General features: G+C 40.0%; 3 protein-coding genes across 7 annotated transcripts in view; 2 read left to right on the top strand and 1 right to left on the bottom strand.

The window, feature by feature from the left end:
* The window catches only part of LOC102300219 (spectrin beta chain, non-erythrocytic 4), a 101,744-nt gene extending 98,901 nt beyond the window's left edge, over positions 1-2,843 (bottom strand). For all 3 annotated transcript variants that reach the window (XM_005932608.3, XM_042224856.1, XM_042224857.1), the window contains exon 1: positions 2,238-2,843. The gene's annotated coding sequence lies outside the window, so the exon portion shown is untranslated. The remainder of the gene's footprint in view (positions 1-2,237) is intronic.
* Positions 2,844-4,084: 1,241 nt separating this feature from the next.
* On the top strand, positions 4,085-8,297 carry blvrb (biliverdin reductase B). The gene is made up of 5 exons (XM_005932607.3): positions 4,085-4,290; positions 5,555-5,716; positions 6,825-6,914; positions 7,004-7,135; positions 7,769-8,297. Exons 1-5 carry the CDS (start codon positions 4,206-4,208, stop codon positions 7,921-7,923), a joined length of 624 nt encoding a protein of 207 aa, XP_005932669.1. The 5' UTR covers positions 4,085-4,205; the 3' UTR covers positions 7,924-8,297.
* A 176-nt stretch (positions 8,298-8,473) lies between these two features.
* Positions 8,474-15,014, top strand: sertad3 (SERTA domain containing 3). 3 transcript variants are annotated; one of them, XM_005932606.2, is made up of 3 exons: positions 9,367-10,244; positions 13,348-13,604; positions 13,836-15,014. In XM_005932606.2, exons 2-3 carry the CDS (start codon positions 13,352-13,354, stop codon positions 14,264-14,266), a joined length of 684 nt encoding a protein of 227 aa, XP_005932668.1. In that variant the 5' UTR covers positions 9,367-10,244; positions 13,348-13,351; the 3' UTR covers positions 14,267-15,014. The 3 variants fall into 3 exon arrangements, with proteins under 3 accessions (XP_005932667.1, XP_005932668.1, XP_005932666.1); XM_005932605.2 differs by lacking the exon at positions 9,367-10,244 and adding an exon at positions 8,474-9,356 and having other exon boundaries at positions 13,348-15,014; XM_005932604.2 differs by having other exon boundaries at positions 13,348-15,014.
* Positions 15,015-18,165: the final 3,151 nt, after the last annotated feature.

Raw genomic sequence — 18,165 nt, 5'->3', positions numbered from 1 at the left:
GCAATAGCTTGTAAATGTTAATTTAAAGTTTATAGCTACAGCTACATTTGGACATTTTTCTGCTGGAAAACCGCCAGTGAGTGCACGGTTGCAAATGATAGAATGCTGACACTCAGCCTTATTTCCCCCTGTAATTTCATATTTTCTGTACAATTTTCATCCTTTTGCTGCAGTCAGGTTTCTGTTATTGATCTGTGTACAAACTCAAATGTGTAGCAATAATGTTCTACAGCTCTTACATTAACATTCAACAGTGAACATTGAACATTTAATCCAATCTAACTTTACGTTTGACTGTCATTCTGACCCAAACATGACCCCAGGTTTAATCCCAAACTTTATCCGCACTGATATTACCTGACAAAATATATGGAATCTGGATCATTCTTTGAGGGAGTGATGCTGTCTCTCCTTCTCTCCTTCACACTCACTCACACACACACGCATACACAAGATCCTTCACTGTGACGTCACACAGTACGCACTTTACACACTGCACTGAGTCACTTTGAGTCACTTCACCTCAGCACAGTGAACCCGCATCTGTAAGCAAGGGCAGCAACCACACCCAAATTCTGAGTCGACAAGAACATACCTCTTAAAACAGTGACCTTGTGTTCTGATAAACAGCAGAAAGCTTCAGTATCCTAAAGATGCTGTTGATCATCCAGCGAAGACAGGGACAACAAGAAGAGTAATTCTATCTAGCTGAGAAACACCATAAATGTATACAATATTCACACTGCTGTGCAAAGATTTTAGGTGTTCAAATATGATTCCATCGTGCAATACAAACGTAGAAGCAAGCTTGCTCTGCAGCAAACAAAGTCCTCAAAACATGCAGCCAAGCACAAAAAGAACAAGTTGTGCTCCCAGTCGCTGATCCCAGCCCTGAAGTCTGAAGTCTAGGGTTACGGGAATAGACACAGGAACCACGATAAGTCCTCTTGGATGATTGGAACAATCCCCCAACAAGTCCCTGAAGAAACCTGAACAACCTGTGCCATTTTAAAGGTAAAGTGTTTTTAAATATTTAAAATACATGAAGTAATCTTGCTTACCACCACATGTTTTGTTCACTTTGAAATGGGATCTAGCTGGGTTCAAACTGTTAAACTTTTGTATTACATGAGTGACTCAAGACAAACTGAAATACCACAAAATGCAATGGATTCAGGTTATAGAAACCTGCTGAGCACCACATGTGGTATGAAAAGGTTCACAGTACTGTGTGCAACATAAACCCACTGAGAGACACTGGAGTAAGGGGCTCAAATGGGTCCAAAAAAGTCACAAAACTTACAGTAAGTACCGTCAGCAGTTTGGTATTAATGATTAAATGAATTCAGATAACCGCATACCTCTGTTCACTTCTTCCCTCTTCTTTTATTCATGTTGTTCCAGTACAGTCACAAAGTAGAGATAACCAACTAACTCCCGCCTGCATGCAAACTTCAGATCAAGACAGAAAGGACAAACAATGGCCCGTGACATGTCTCCGTGCACAACAGGGGTTGTAGTCACTTTTTTTGCAGCAGTGATCAAACAGACATTAGACAGGCTGCACTGCATCTCCTACTTGTGTTGCTGAAGCAGTGCATGCTGCTTCAGGCCTTGTCAAACTAAAGCATGAATTGAGTCAATCTACAACCACCCCTTCCAAGACAGCAAAATCCCTCCAGGATTTGGGAAGAAAGGTGCAGAAAAGCGAGAGTAATGTAAAGTCACATAAGGAGACCACAGGCACATTTTAACTTCCTACTAAAATACTGCATAGAACATTACTTTCGATATTTAGTCTTGTGAAGTTCTGCTGCAGTGTGCATACGGGTACAGTGTGCAGTCTGTAGCTAGAAACCAAATAAATGATCTCTAATTTAAAGTAAAGGTTACACAGAAGCTAAAACATGCAACCGCGTACCATAGCCCACAAAAAAAACTAGGCCGCTTTCTGTTTCTCAGCTCATTTCTCCTTTTAAATTAGACAATCAGATCCAGCAGGCATCATAAGCACCTTTCCAGGCATGCATCACGTACACATGTAAGTGGAAATAAGACACGAAACGGTCCGTCCCTTTGCCGGATCACTGCGGTACCCTGCACCCAAATGCAGGCCGGCATCCCGGCAAAAAAGGAGGAAAAAAATCCCATGCATCTCGTCTCCTTGCTCTCACACGGGGAATGAGACGACAACCAAGGGAAAAGGAAGCATCTTTTTGCGTTTTTATCGGCCTTACCTTTAGCCTCAGTGTCAGTTTTTTGGTTTGGTTTCGTCCTCCTCCACCAAGACGTCGCTGGCTCGAATCGATGAGGAGCGCGGTTTATCAATGGAGGAGACTGACGCTCCGCTTTTATTCCAGCAGGGTTTTCCCTCGATTAGTCCCTATTACACGAGGAAGCGGCTGGTTTGGGTAATTACTGAAGTACCGCGGGGGGTGTGCACTGTGCAAAAACTGCGCCTTAGCGCACGTTAAGAGCGCTGCGTGCCTGCAGCGCTGACCGCCGGCCGGAAGATGCTGAGGTTCAGTGCCGGTGGAGGGTGATGGTGATATCCATAGAGGTCCCAGTTTCCACCTGACACAACCTCTCCTTCCTCCTCCTCCTCCTCCTCTCCGCTGGTGATGCTGAGGAGAAATATCAGCATCAATGGCAGAGAGAGAGAGAACGGGAGAGAGAGAGACGCTGACGGTGACGAATTTTAACAGATAACCACAAGAGGCCGCGTTTCAGCAAATAGATTCAAAGGCTAAAGAAGAACAAAAAAGAAATATCACAAAAGTTAGAAATACCAGCACATAATACATCTATGCGAATTTCTCTTTGAGATCAATATTCTTATTCTTATCTGAAAACACTGGTAAATATTTTAATTAATACACATTTAGGAAGAAAGTCCAAGTTAGCTGTTGATTTTTCCTTTTTTAAAACTCCCTTTTAACTTTTATTCTCTTTTTTCAAATAACATTTTTTTAAGACATTGTCACATGAAATAAGGACGTTATTTCATGTCTTTTAAGCGTGACGAAGGCTACATATAAAAAAATTAAAAGAGTTGCAGTACATCTGCAAAATGTTCCTCTTCCTTTTTTCATTTGCTCTCTTTAAGTGTCACCACATAATCAGGCTCCATCTTGTTTTAAAGAGCCCATAGTACTGGATTAGGGCTTACTTGTGGTTCCTGGGAATTTTAAAAGTAGAATGGGAGGCAGAGCCTTCAGCTTTCAGGTCCGTCTCTATGGAACCAGCTCTCAGTTTGGATTCAGGAGACAGACACTGTCTCTTCTTTCAAGATTAGGCTTCAAACTTTCCTTTTATATTAAGTTAGTTAGGGCTGGATCAGGTGAACTTGAATCCTCCCTTAGTTATGCTGCAATGGGTCTAGGATGCTGGGTGATTCCCATGATGCACTGAATGCGATTTGGTGCAATATAAATAAAATGTAATTGATTCGAAAAGCATAGCAGACCATCTGCCTCCATCTCATTTAGTGTCTTGCATCCTGACACTCAAACTCTTTGTATATCCTCCTTTGCTACATCCATACACATTCTCTGAGGTCTTCCTCTTTTCCTCCTCCCTGTCCTATCCTATGTCCAGTATATCCACTATTCCTCCTCTGCTCATGTCCTAACTTTATTTCCAATCTTAACAGTCATTCTGATATACTCATTTCTAATTGTATTCATTCTGGTAACCTCCAACAGAAATCTTAAACTTTTTAACTCTGCCACCACCAGCTTTAACTTTCATGGTTTCTAAAACTATTAGGAATAAATCAAACTAGGTATATCAACTATAGCTCACACAGATAGCTCACTGCAGAGTAGTCACAGGTGGGAAAAATGTGAATTATACTTACACCTATTAGTAATTCTGATTGGCTAATTTATACGTAATGAACTGTCTCACTTTCATTTTAAGATCGAATATATTTTGTAAAACTTTATCTTTATCTAAAAACATTTTAAAAATGTCTCTTTCATGGTAGTGGTAGCTATTCCTGCCCTGGAGTGACGCACAGGAGCTGAACGGCTCCTTTAACTCTCCATATGGGCGGAGTCTATGATGCGGAAGTGCCTTCCTGTCAAGCCAAAGAGGCGTTTCGTTAAAGGCCAGATGTATTTTTAAGTGAATGCATCTCCTACTCCGGACACTCTTCAGCTGACCAGGTGTTGCTGTCTCGTGGATCCCGCTTATTAAGAACGATGTCGGACTCCATTAAAAACGTCGCGATATTTGGAGCGACGGGAATGACCGGGCTGGCGACCCTGCCGATAGCAGTAGCTGCAGGTGAGGAATAAGAGTAATAAAAATAAGTTACAGACGAAATAGAAGAGATCATGTATTTGTGTAACCGTGCGGGAGTCACACTGGGGTCTTTCGGGTGGGTTTCAGTAGGCTTTTCATGCATTGTTACTGTTGGAGTTAAAGTTGGAGTTTTCCGCACAGGCAAAACAAACTTTGATGCTTCAGACTGTTTTCTGAGCGTCCTCGTGCACCTGTAACAGGGTAGTTACACGTCCACCTGTGGAGGTCACAATAGGGTGATAAACATGAGGTCACGGGATTCCCTTGCGTAATAACCACATCTTAACTGTAACAGTTTCACAAAAAGCTGGTAGAAATGTTCCTCAGCCTGTTAAAATCAGAAGTTTCACATGAATATTTATGACATAATTATTTTTTTTTATATCACATGTATTTGGTCAAGTTTAGTTAATTTTTTTTAAAGGGTTGAATGAACTGAATGAACACATTTCAAGGCCTGATTTGTAAACTGTAAACTGTAATCCCTGATGAATACACTCTCTGCTGTAACTTTCTGTAACCCCCATTAGAAGTACCGCTGCAATAACCCACTGCTCCTCTCACAAAATCCCTTACACAAACACACTGTGTCATATGATTCATTCGATTTAGCAACATTTCCATTTCCTTTCCTTTTGCTCACCCATGGCAAAAAAAGTCGACTCATATTTAACGGCACAGGCAGCGTTTTGCTGAGTCACAGCAGTTTGTGACACAGAGAGCTGATAGTAAAAAGCTGTTTGCTATCTTGCCCCCACAGTAAAGGGTGGGATCTCCCCTGAAGCTGTCACAGAGTCACCAGTCAACCTGCATTTGTATAGCACTAATTAAACAAATTAAATTAAAAGTACAGGGAAGACTAGAATACTGCTAAAAACTACAAAATTACATAGGAACACATTAAAAAACAGTACAAGCAACAAAAGCTTCTGAAGCAGTTTGTTGCTAGCAGTTTCTGCACAGTAGCCAAACAGGAGAAAGTGACATCTTGAGTGTGCTGGTTGGCACCCAGGTGAGATGATCTGTTGTCATTGTGTCACCAAGACAAGTCCCTGCTCCTTTGATAAAAACAACACATTTCCATGACTGTAAGATCCTGCAACACGCACAGAAACCAATAACTTTAATACAAAACAAAAAGCACAGTATGCTATAAGTGAAAGTGTTTCATAATTAGGTGTTTATGGTCGAAGTTTAGTTTAATTTCCATGTTTTTTTGTTTTTTTCTCTTTCTCTTTATTTTTAGGATACAATGTGACGGTGCTGGTGCGTGACCCCGCCAAGCTGCCTGATGACCACAAGGCATCCAGAGTGGTGGTGGGAGATGTGCTCAAGAAAGACGATGTAAAGAAGACGTTGGAGGGCCAGGATGCTGTTATTATCATCTTAGGCACCAGGAATGACCTCAGTAAGGCTGAAGAATCGCACATACAAGCAAATATAATAAGACATTAAATCAAAATGCACTCTTGCAATCATATCGCCAGCCTACCTGAACTCAAGAGGACTTATTTCAATGCTTAAACTAATACCAATGGAACTGCATGGATTTAAGTTCATGTGGTTTCATGTATTCATAGTAATTGTAATTGCATGCAGTCACTGAATCTTAAAATACAGTTTCTTTACTTACATGTTCACCTTTCAGGAGAAAGACTATATATTTCAGTGATGTAATGATGTAAAACACTCACTAGAGGTCACCAAAGCATTCTTATTACATGTAAAACGTGACATTGGGTCGGTTTGACATAATCTAAAAGACACAGTATAGAGATCAATGAGAATTATAGCATAAAACTAAAAAACATATGCATAGCTTATTGAATAATTTAATAAATTAAGGACTGTATAGAAACTACTAACTCTATAAAAACTGGAGAAGTCTCTCCCCTCCAGGGCTGAACATTTCCTCCACAACATGCATGAACTGAGTCCTTGGATCCAGGGGGATGTTTGGCTCTGGATTACGTTTTGATATTTTCTTCAGAACATCAAGACAGTGTTTCTCAACTTTTTACTATTTCCTATTTCACAATGGTAAAGAAGTCTTTAAAATATCCCTGGATGCAGATGTGCATCAAGCCAAAATATTGTATCACTTCAAATTTGGACCAAAGCCCACCTCTGGGAACAATTTTCATGCAAATCTATCTACGACCTTTGAGTAATCCTGCTAACAGACAGACAAGCCGAACAATCACATAAACAACATTTAATTGACTTAAAAATAAAAACCAGAGCCAAATTTCCCACCAAAAACAAGACATTTCTTTTAAATTTTAAATTAATATTAACTTATAAGATCAATTAACTCACGTTATTGATCTTTTAAATCATCAGTTAAGTCACTAAAGCACATAATAGAGATTTGAATTTATATTTATGGTGTTCTCTGAAACATTGGATTTACTTTTACCCAGTGGAGCATTTGTAGGAATGAAGCAAAACAACAATCAAGTGCTGTTCTGCAGTTGTGTGTGTGTAATATCTCTAATCTAATTTGTATTCATTAGGCCCAACTACCATGATGTCTGAGGGCACAAAGAACATAGTGGAAGCTATGAAGGCGCGTGGAATCCGCAAAGTGATCGGCTGCATGTCAGGTATGCCTCGCTGCGTTAAAAAAAAGGAAGTTGAAGAGCTCATCGAAGTCTGTACAATCAATCATTTTTCTCATCTCTTTTCTTCCCAGCCTTCCTTCTGTGGGATCGCTCCAAAGTGCCGCCACGTCTGGTTCCTGTGACGGAGGACCACGACAGGATGTACACCGTGCTGAAGACATCAGGGCTGGACTATGTGGCTGTCATGCCTCCTCACATTGGAGGTCAGTAGTAAGAGGAAGCCAAGAGCTTTGGTTGCAAAGGTCCATTTTTCAGCTTTATTCAATCTGGAAAAAATTGAAACCAGCTAAAAAGAAAGTCCAGAAAAACAGTTTCTGGTATAGTTCAATATAATTTTAACCTTTATGTTAAAACTTATAACTCATCTGTCTGTACATAAAAATATAATACTAGGTTGGCAGCACAATTATACCAAAACTTCCTTGTTAAATGCTGCCCTCTTGTGGTGAATTCTTGTACTGAATTTTGCAGACGGGTTTTACAAAAGGTGTCTTTAATCGTGGCCTTGCCTACTACAACGAAGTGAGACGATTAAGGAAAGGAGTTAATTTTCTACACACATGTCAGACTGCTCATAATCTCTTTTCTAAATCAATGGTTAAAGTAAATATCATCAGAATGGACTTGTACTCATTTACACTCAATGAAGGGGAGATTTTCGAGTTTGTTCATCCGGCTGTTACTTAGCGGTTTTGCTCTTCAAGCCCATTTGAGATAGAATGGGACAGTATGTGGGTCGTGGTCTAAAATGAGTGCAGCGTCTCTGCTGCAAATCAGGAGAGCGTTCATACATTCTCTTGTGTTCATTAAATGTTTTGTTCTGCCCTCATCTCCAGGTGACCTTCCTCTGACAGAGAATTACGTGGTGACAGAGAACATGCTAAAGGGAAGAGCCATCTCTAAACACGATCTGGGACATTTCTTCGTCAAGTGTCTCTCCACGTCGGAGTGGGACGGCAAGACTGTTGGAGTGTGCGGAGAGTACAAATAGTCCTGTAGTGCACACTGCTTATGCCCCGTTTAAAATCACTTCCTGTTATTGATGTTGAGCGATGAATGAAGGGAAGAGTTTTGTGTTGAACTGCTAATGTGTGGGGGTTTTTTTTTTCCTTGCTTCGGTCTTTTCTATTCCCTTTTGTAACTATGATTTAGCATCTTTTGATTGGTGTTCCTTTCTTATATTTTCTTTCATTATTAGCTGCATATATGGTCATTTTTTTTCAAAAAAACAAGTGCCAAACCTGTAGTGTTACTTCAGCTCTTTAATTGCTTCTTTCTTCTTCTGCATTTCAATCATTGCATCATGAGATGAGTCTTACTGTTCTCACCATTGTCCTAAAAATAAAAGACTTTACTGTACTAAAAGTTGTGTTGAACTTTACCACATTTTCACATTTAAAAGAGAACTAAATCTGTTTTCCACTCCTCGACTCATGTTCGGCGGGTGAAGTGGTAGGGTGTATTTTAAGCCGAAATGGTTACAGTCTCCCTTGTGTGTGTCCTGCAGAAAAGACAACCAAGCATATCTAGTTTTTGCACAGTTCTCTGACCAAGCTGTACCAAATTCACTGTGAAGAGGCTGCACAAATAAGGAAATCTTTTCACTTCAAAAATAAACTGGGTGTTTTTAAAAAAAAAAAAAAAAAAAAAGTGAGGCGTGAATACGCCCTTTTCACCGTTTCTAGTTTCACACATTTTACAGCGCACAGCAGTTCCACTCATTGACATTTATAATGCAAAGGTTATATTCAGGCACATTAGATTATAAAAAGAAGGGACTTGGGATTCAAAGAATCCCACTTTAATACTCCTGGATTATAACCTGTGAATTACAAACAATACTTAAAAAGTAACTGCCTGCAAGGATTCAAGGATGGCTGCCAAGTGGGAAGACATTTCTAGCAGGACTTTAATATAATTTAATTTCTTATTAACTGAAAACTGTAAGTGATCACTTTGAAACTTGATATATACTATCCATTGATTTTTTTTTTTTAACACTATGAGGTCTTAAGTAATCTTTGACGATGACCCCAGCCACTCCCCCACCCTGACCCTTTATTTTGGAGAGACTCAAATACATACATAGATTTTTTTTAAAATCCCCAAACTTTACCCGAGACTAGGGAGAACAAATAACAGAACTGCATATTTTCAGTGTGTAGAGTTATGATTAGGCTTGACAGGGGGGAGGACTTTGGTTTTATTTTGAAAGCCACAACCGGAACTTACTTTATATTTCGAGCACGTCATGCTTCTCAGTGCAGAAGCAGAGGAGCAGCTACAGCTGTCCTTTTAAAGTTGACTATCCGGTTCTTCATGTGACTGAAAGTCGGGTGTTACAATTAAAATCGAAACCATAAAAACATAAACGCTCGTGATCTGGGGCAGTAGAGTGGGGCCTTCACTGACGGTCGCTTTCAGGTAAATAACTCTCATCTGCTTTGAAGAAGACTGATTCAAACTAATTAATTTTACTGGGCTTAAAATGACCTTTGCTGTGTATGACAGGTACATGTGGGATCCATACGTATTTTCCTTTTCGTTTATTCTTTCTTGTTTTGATTTTTCAGTGCCATGCTCAGAAATGTGTAGACATTTATGTGTATACATTTTAAAATTCTGAATTGGATATAAAATCAATCTACTGGAATCATTTCAATCTTGAAAGTCTAGCATTTAACTTAAAACACAGATGAATTAGAACTCGCTGAATTTTAAGTTTATTCAGCAAGTATTATTCCAGTTTTCTTCTTCTTTTAATAAAAGAGTCTGTACTAAAGCCAGTATAAGGACTGGAATCCAACTTCACTTGGTGATGTAATCATTTAGGAATTAGTGCAAAGGATATTATATAATAAGAATTTAAGCAAACTGGTAATTGCAGCAGGGGTTAATTTACACTATTTCCAAGTTTAATAAATGTAAACTTTAGAATATATTAGCCGTACAGCTCGTTTAGCGTGTATTTAATGCGTTTCGTACATGGAAACTACTCTGGTGGAATGTAACGTATAAAAACTCCATTACCCACAATGCCTTCCTATAGCCAACCCCCAACTCTGAACCTCTTGGTATGAAACTCAAATCACGGGCGGGAGAAGGCGAAGGCAGACTTGAAGCTAACGACGTAAGAGCGTTTGGGGATTTTTAAATTAGAACAAGAGTTTTAAATCGATGTTTAATCGTTAACTTATTTATGAATGAACCGAGTAAAACTTAAGGGTAAATTTGCCAGTTCAGGTCGAAGCGAAGGCAGCAAACGCATTGACGACTAAACTCACGGCGGAGAGACGGGAAGTGATTCAACAGGTTGGTTTGCTTAAAACAACTCTTACTTTCCACATGTGTTTGATCGCGAACTTATTGTTTGGTGGGCTAATTAAGATCGGTTTTAACTCCGTTCAGTCGATTATTTCGACTGTAAGTCGAATTAATTTGTATTTTTACCCGATGGCCTCGGGCGAGACTGTTTCCCTCCTACGCGGTGAAACCAGAGTTACAACCCCCACTCTCCATTTAAAGTACCCACATTGTTATGCTCATTTACAGGCTCACCATTTTAGTCTGAGCTCTACAAGGGCAGGTCCTGAGATTCTTTTAACTGTTATTTTAAAAATCCATGTGTTTCCAAACTTTATCCAGGGGTGTAGTGTTACGGATCGTCTCATTAATTTGCAGTCTTTTAGTAAAAATGCTATTTGGTGGTGTGGCGATTCCCACACAAGACTGAGACATGGTTTGAAAAGCTGTTTTACACCTAGATAAGTTGTTTGGATTATAAAAATGAATTGTCTAGTTTAATGCAGCAGTTTTCTCCACTGGCCTAGAATTTTTACAGTAGTCAAATGTAAAGGCGAAAGGCTGAGATTCTTCGAAAATTGCCCCACTTTTTGCATCTTAACAGGCATCACCTGGTTTGTAAAATCAGTTGTGGGGTAAACAAAAAGCTTAAAAAAGGAAGCCAGTCAGAATTTTTAGACTCCTGTATTGTTATACCTGACAATCGAAATGTATTTTATGTACTAGTAATTTAACTGTAGTAATTAAATATAAATTATTTGCAATTTTTTGTATTGATATCGAACTTTGTAATTAATTAGTAGTTAAAGCTTTAAAATACATTTACTGGAGTAAGTGCTTTCTTTAGGCTTGCCCCTGTGCCGTTATCCTTCAGCAAAGGGTGACAGAAAAATCAGTCACATTTATAGGATTTATTTTATGATCTTATAACAACTATATTATAAACTAAGGAGTTTATCTGCATACAGATAACTTTAATTTTTGCTTCTTCTTGATTTGCACAGTAAACTATCTCAGCAGATATTTTGACAAAGGATATGGTTAATTTAGTCGGTTTGCTTCCGAGGTGATTTGAACAGCCAACACACTTTTTACTGGGGACATCAAGACGGGGACTAGGGCTGGGCCATATTATACCGTTCACGGTAATACCGGTATAATGTTAGGCAACAATAGGAAAATGAAATATCGCGATAGAATATGAGTAAAACGCGCATGCGCAGTGCCTTTGTTTTCATACGCACATGGCCGATTGTTGAGTGAAACAGATGAACCAGAATTGGTTTGTAAAAATGGTGCAACTTCAGTGATGTGGAACTGGTTTGGTGTTTGTCCGTCAGATACACGACAAAGCACATTTTTTGCAGAACATGCAAGCGGCCGTCGTTATTGTCGTATTTGTCGGACTAAGATGCTCTTAAATCTGGGAGTAATCTGGGTCCTAAACTCCGTATCGCTTCAGGTCAAACGAACACTGCAGCATCACTGAGAGTTAAAAACTGTCTAAATTCTTTCATCTTTAATAAAACGATCAGCATTGCTGCTTTACCAGGTGTAACTATGAAGTTTAACTTCCAGGCATCCATGAAAACAAAATTATTACATTTAACGAGTTAGAAGTTAGCAGGAAGCTAGCGGAAGTTAGCTCGCTAGTTTCGCTAGTTACCTAAGCATGATATAGCATGTTCTGACTGAGAGATTTCTGAAAAAAAAATCAAACGTACAGCTCTGCTATCACTTCCAACATAAATGAAGACAGGAAACTAAACAGCAGTGACGTTTGTAGGGTTACTGAAGTTGGGCTAGCTGGTATATAATGATGTGCTACGTGATCGCTAGCGACACAGCTATGTTAGCATAACATAAACAGTGAAGCTGGAGGACGAACACTAACACTTTTCCACTTATAAAAGTTAACGTGAAGGTTCTCTATGGTTAGAGACAAATGCAATCGCATGGCAGGATGCTGTAAACGGACCAAACTTCAGTCAGGAGAACAACTGAGATAATCCATCCACAATACGAGGTTAGTCATTAATATACTGCAACAACATGGGAATAGAGCAGCTGCCAGAGAATTCAACATTAATGAATCAATGGTACAGAAGTGGAGGAAGCAAGAAGAATGAGTTTAATAAAGTTTGATTTATCTGACTGCTTTGTTTCGCTTAATGTGCCTTATAATCCTGTGCACCTTATGGTCCGAAAAATACGTACTGCACACTGCAGTTTAATGTTGCAAAGCACCTCTTTTTAACTTCAGTGGATATTATACATGGTTATGCTCAGGATATGTCAGCCCATTTCTACTGGAAATGCCTTTTGGTTAAACTTTCAGCAAGGAATTAGCATTTGCACTGTTACATTTTTATAACGCTTTAATGTACATAAAAACCAGCTTCTTATTTAAGTGAAAATAAATGGAAGGTTGTCTTTGTGCGCTAGTAATGTTGTGGAGTTGTATTTTGTCTCGCATCAATTATATCGTCAGTTATATCGTTATCGCAAATTTTCAAATATATATCGTGATAAATACTTTTGGCCATATCGCCCTGCTCTAGTGTTGACAGATTTGCTACAGTAGCATTTCTTTGTCATGTAGAAAAGCTGAGGGGAGGTGTGCTGGTTGAAATGTCACTTTTTCTTACATTAAACGTCTACCGGTAGTTAAATATCTTCACTTCTACAGAAGGAAGAGTTTCGCTGGCTCGGCCCATTTAAGATCAACGTGGCTCACAACCATAATGAACTTGGCATCGCGGGTCTTAATAGTCTCTGTTAATGAAATTCAATCTTCACAAAAATCCTACTAAGTTCACTAAATATTTACTGTCTTAGACCATATATCTGGTCCTCAATTGTACCTTTTTTAATTTAAAATACATTATAATAAATAAATGCTTACCACAGCCCCCAAACTAAAACAAAATCCTGTAGTTCTTTTTTTACTGATGAATGCTGGTCGATTACTTTGTTGGTGGTTGCAGCATTTTGATATTATTCTTTTGCAGCTTCAGTTTTTGAATTCAAGTGATTCTAAATGTAAAAACCACAAAATATGACCTGTGATATATTTATTACAACCCAGTAACATTTGTGCCTTATTTTGCAGCTTAATGACGATGATGATGCCGAAGGGGCAGAAGCGCAAACTATCAATAGAGGAGGAGGCTTCAGACTATAGAGCTCCCACCTGGGAGAGCCAGCAGCAGTTTCTGCTCACAGTTTCCCTCAACAAATATCAGTTCTCCCAGCAGCTACGTGAGCCCAGCCTGCGACGGTCCGTCCTGATAGCCAACACCCTGCGGCAGATCAGCCTGCAGATGTCTATGGTGCCATCAGTCAACATGGAGGTGTCACAACCTCCAGGTATTGCTTCATCTGCACTGACAGCAAGTATTGCCGCTGCAGCAAAACGTCATTCTGCTGTAACGGTTGACAGCTGCTCAGCTCTGGCCACCTGCCCCATGGTTTCCTTAAATTACTCACCAAATTCTACTGAAAAGACAAACTACTCGAGTGAATCAAATTTCCATATCAGTATAGAGGATGATGAGGACTGGGGATCGATGTCCACTGATACTGATTCATCTCTTTCAGCTGTCATTTCCTCTATTCTTGCTGCACTGGACTCTACTATAGACGGGAATCCTCAGCCAGCTCCACGGATACCCCTCAGGCCCTTGGAGAACATGTCCAAGCCCTATGAGGGAAGCGTGGCCTTGGTAAATCACGGTCTCAGAGATCCCGGTGACTGCAGGGAGCAGCAGGAAGACGGCAGCATGGAGGTAATGAGGTCCAGCTACCTTGGGGATTTCACTGTGGAGGACTTGTTCCAGGATATAGACACATCCCTGGTGGACATAGACATGGGAGTGATTGGACACAGAAGCACTGAAGGTGGACACACAGCTGGGGATGACCTGTTTATGTACCTGCCACCTTTCTCCCCCCACTCCCCTTTCTCACCACACTCTATAACACCCACCTCCCAAAATGCCCAGCCTGCTCTGATTGGCCAGTTGGCATGATGAATACAAGGCAACACTTATTATGTATAGTGACTGTTGTAAGCCCCCCAAGAGCTGTCGACCGCCTTTAAAACAGTATCTTTGGGTTAACTGTGGAGCGACTACTTGTTTAAAAAAAAACATTTTGTCAAATGTTGTGGCTCTCATTTAAGAATTTTGTTATTTTGTGTATGAATTTTTAAATTCAGCTATCCTTTACACAAAACTACAGCGCTCCTAAAGTCCTGTAAAGGTTCTTTCTTTTATTAAAATCCTGTGTGCACAAGCTTTTTTAAAAATGTGCAAACAGGACAAATAAGTCGCTGGACTAATGTTAAAAAAGAGGAGGAAAGAAATCACCTCACTGGACTTTAAGGTGTCTGTACAACACTGAGAAAAATAACAATGATGGATTTAATCCATTTTAAGTACAAATTAATGGTTTGTAAATTACTTCGCAGTCTAATGATGATCCCGAGGGGGCAGAAGCATACACCCTCCCCCTCAATCCAAGTCTGATGTACCCATCTTCACTCTCCACCAGCATCTGCTTCAGTCTCTTATCAAAATCTTGAAGGGGAAGGAATTAGCTCGAGCATCTTTATCATAAACTCTGGTAGAGTTTATAAAAACGGCTTGCGTGCATGAACACCCATCACTTGCCGTCTGCTCTGTCCTCTGTCGATCATTACACAGCCTTTAACCGCGGGGACAGGTAAAGGTCTGTGCACTGTCTCAGCACAGCTCTGCCAGTTAATGTTGAGGACATTCAGGCCTGCAGTGCATGTGTGAGCTACTGTGTTTTCAGTAAAGCTCTGGGTACATCCACATTAATACAATTTAGTTTTAAACTGTAACCTTAACTGTGTTTGGACCTAACAATCTTACCGCTATAGAAGACGCCTAACACAGAGTTTTTAAAAATGCAGTCTGAGCTTGGATTATTTTTTTAATGGTCGGCGGTGATGGAGCAGGCAGACATGCTTGTTTTCTAATGTGTCAGAAACGCGTGTCTGCACGGAGATCTTTTTCCTTTTAAAGGACCATTTTAAGATTTGCATTAGTCCTCGGTGTGCCTTCTTTCTCTTTACACCGACGCAGGCTTGCTCAGTTTACCTGAGCAGTCAGCATGCTAGTTTAGACGAGTGGTTCTCAAACTGCGTGGCATTGACAACAGGGTGAAAAATTCTAATGAAACTGATGTTTTTTTTCCCCTTTGTTGGGTGGAGGAATACGTTTGATGCTGTTGCACTGATGATATGCACCTTGTATAAGTAAAATCCAACTCCCCCCCCCCCCCCCCTTGTTATTTGTTAGGGATTGGGGTGTTTTTTTTGGGCTTCTGAAGTGGGGCACGCCACAAAAGTTTGAGAACCACTGGTTTGGAGAGATTTATAAAAACTGCTAAAACAATCAGAACGGAGATCATTTTCATTTAAAAAGTGTTAGTGTGGATGTAAGAAAAGGCAGCTTTCAGTCATGCACTGGTGTTCATCCATGCAGCGATTTGACTGTCAGGGCAGCACATGAGACGACTCCTTGTTACCACAAATGTAAAGTGTGAGCTCTGAGATTTGATTTGACTGATATTGGATGGAGAGGATGGCTGAAACACTAATGTTATAGGTCAAATCTTCAGTAGAGAAATCACTTAACCTCTTTTTTTTATTAATGTCAGGATTTCAAACAGTAGAAATGGGCAGGAATCAAAGATTATCATCAAAAGTATTGATCGGGTGGATTGGCCAAAAGATGTTCACAGAAACAGCATTTAGTTCATTAACAAAATAGTTACTGCGTTTGGTGGATTTTGGCGTTTCACGCAGAGACTGAAAAGCATGAAAGCAGAATTAGTCTCGTCTGAAGAGTTTCCTGAGTGCAGCTGTGGCTCAGGAAATGATGTGACAGATGGTGGTTGTGAACCGCTCTGTGCACTGTTGTATTTTAGTTTTTCTTTTTTTCCTTTAAAAAGATGTTTTAGAGCCTTTACAGTACTGTGATGATATACAAAGCATCCTCACCCACTCAAGCGTGACAGTCCAAAGCCACTGGTCATGTCACCTCGGGTATCTGCAGCCGTTATGCAACAGCACTTTGTTGTTCAGATGTATTATTGATCAGGTGATTGAGTCCAGATGGTGCTGACTTCCACGCTGTGAGCAGTTCATGAATCAGGTCAGTTTCTGCCAGTTTTAGCAGGCTTCACTTTCTCAGTGGTTTCTTTTGTGGCAGTTTTGTCATAATATGGATTCATAAGTTTGTTCAACTAACAGTATTTATTTTAGAAAAGGTGACATTGCAGGGAACAAGTTCATTTTCAGTTCTGTTAGATGTTACTGTAGGAACATGTAGGAATTTATACCAACTTTGCTAAAATACCCGACGGGATGAAATGTTTGAGGAAGCACCCGCAGTGCTGGTTTTTGTATTTTTATATCCAGGTTATGTATTGAAGTTGCTTTCTATGCATACGTCCTTTCTGAGTAGCTGGCTTGCAACTCCAAAATATTTATGAATGACTCGTTTTGTCAACAGTGAGTAATTTATTATCGTATCACACTGACATATTACTAATGGTATATTAAAATACCGTCATGGCAGTTGTTTTATTTACTTTTTTCCTCTACGCTTTAGAGATTTGTAAGATATGTTTTAAAGTGTAGGGCAGAATGCCCAGATACTGTGTATTTTTGACAACCTGTTTACCTGTACTGATGTTTCGTAATAAAATATGCAACTGTGTAAAGAAAAAAGACTCTACTTTCATTATCTTTGTGCATCACATACCAGAGTAATTTTTATGTTAACCTTGTGTAAGAGTGCAGGGAACTTGTCATAAAGAAACCAGTTTGGACATAAGCGACAATACTCAGGCTGTGGTGTTTAAATGCCCTCAGTTGATACTAGCAGGCAAATGTCTGACACCAACAACCACACAACATTCAAAGTCTCTTGAATCTTTTGTTCCATATTCTCATGATTGAACTTCAGCAGGTCACTATAACCTCGTCTTCATGCCTTGATGCAGGGTATCGAACTCCAGCCCTTGAGGGCCAGTGTCCTGAAACTTAAACGTGTCCCTGCTGCAACACATCTGAATAAATTAGGTCATTAGTAAGACTATAGACCTTGACTGCATGCTGAGGGGGCAACCTCTAACTACTCAAGTAAATTAAAACAAATCTAAGTGTTTGGAAAAATGTACTTTTATCTATGTTCATCCACTCATGAGCTGCTGTGACGTGAATCAAATGCCCGAATTGCCACCTCAGCATGCAGTCAAGAATCTATACAGTCTAGACCTAATTTTATTCAGGTGTGTTGCAGCAGGGACACATTTAAAAGTTTCAGGACACCGGCCCTCGAGGGCGACACCCGTGCCTTAACGCATCGAGCTGCTGCCGTGCGATTGGCTGATATTTGCATGAACAAGCAGATGAGCAGGTTTACGGTACAAAGTGGCCCCATGAATGCACATGGAAATAAGATTATGTAAGCTGGCCAACTACCAGTTCAGCATACCAGTAACTGAACTTAAAATGGATTCTAATGCATTCACACACTTCAGTAAAACACACACTATACCCAAAAGGAAACTGGCACAAATCCAATGCTTGGCTTTGCTCTCACTTAAACTCTGAGTGAAACAGTTGAAATGAAACTAGTTGGGCATTAAAGCAGACCTGATATTTTCATTTCCAGCATCATATTTTCCACTTTGACCTTTACTAAAATAGCTTTGCATGACTCTCAGGTCAAAAATAAACTTACCTTATTCTAGGCTTTGGTGCAGACGCTCAGTTGCTTTAACACAAGGGTGGCGGAACTCCAGACTTCAAGGGCTGGTGTCCTGCAGGTTTTAGATATCATCCTGGGTCAATACACCCGAATCAAAGGATTAGTTGATTACCAGGCCTCTG

This window comes from Haplochromis burtoni, unplaced genomic scaffold (genome assembly GCF_018398535.1).
Source record: "Haplochromis burtoni strain Fernald_Lab_line unplaced genomic scaffold, NCSU_Asbu1 Contig_153, whole genome shotgun sequence".
Classification (NCBI taxonomy): domain Eukaryota; kingdom Metazoa; phylum Chordata; class Actinopteri; order Cichliformes; family Cichlidae; genus Haplochromis; species Haplochromis burtoni.
Note: the sequence above shows the minus strand (reverse complement) of the source record. Positions and strands in the feature narration are given on the sequence as shown.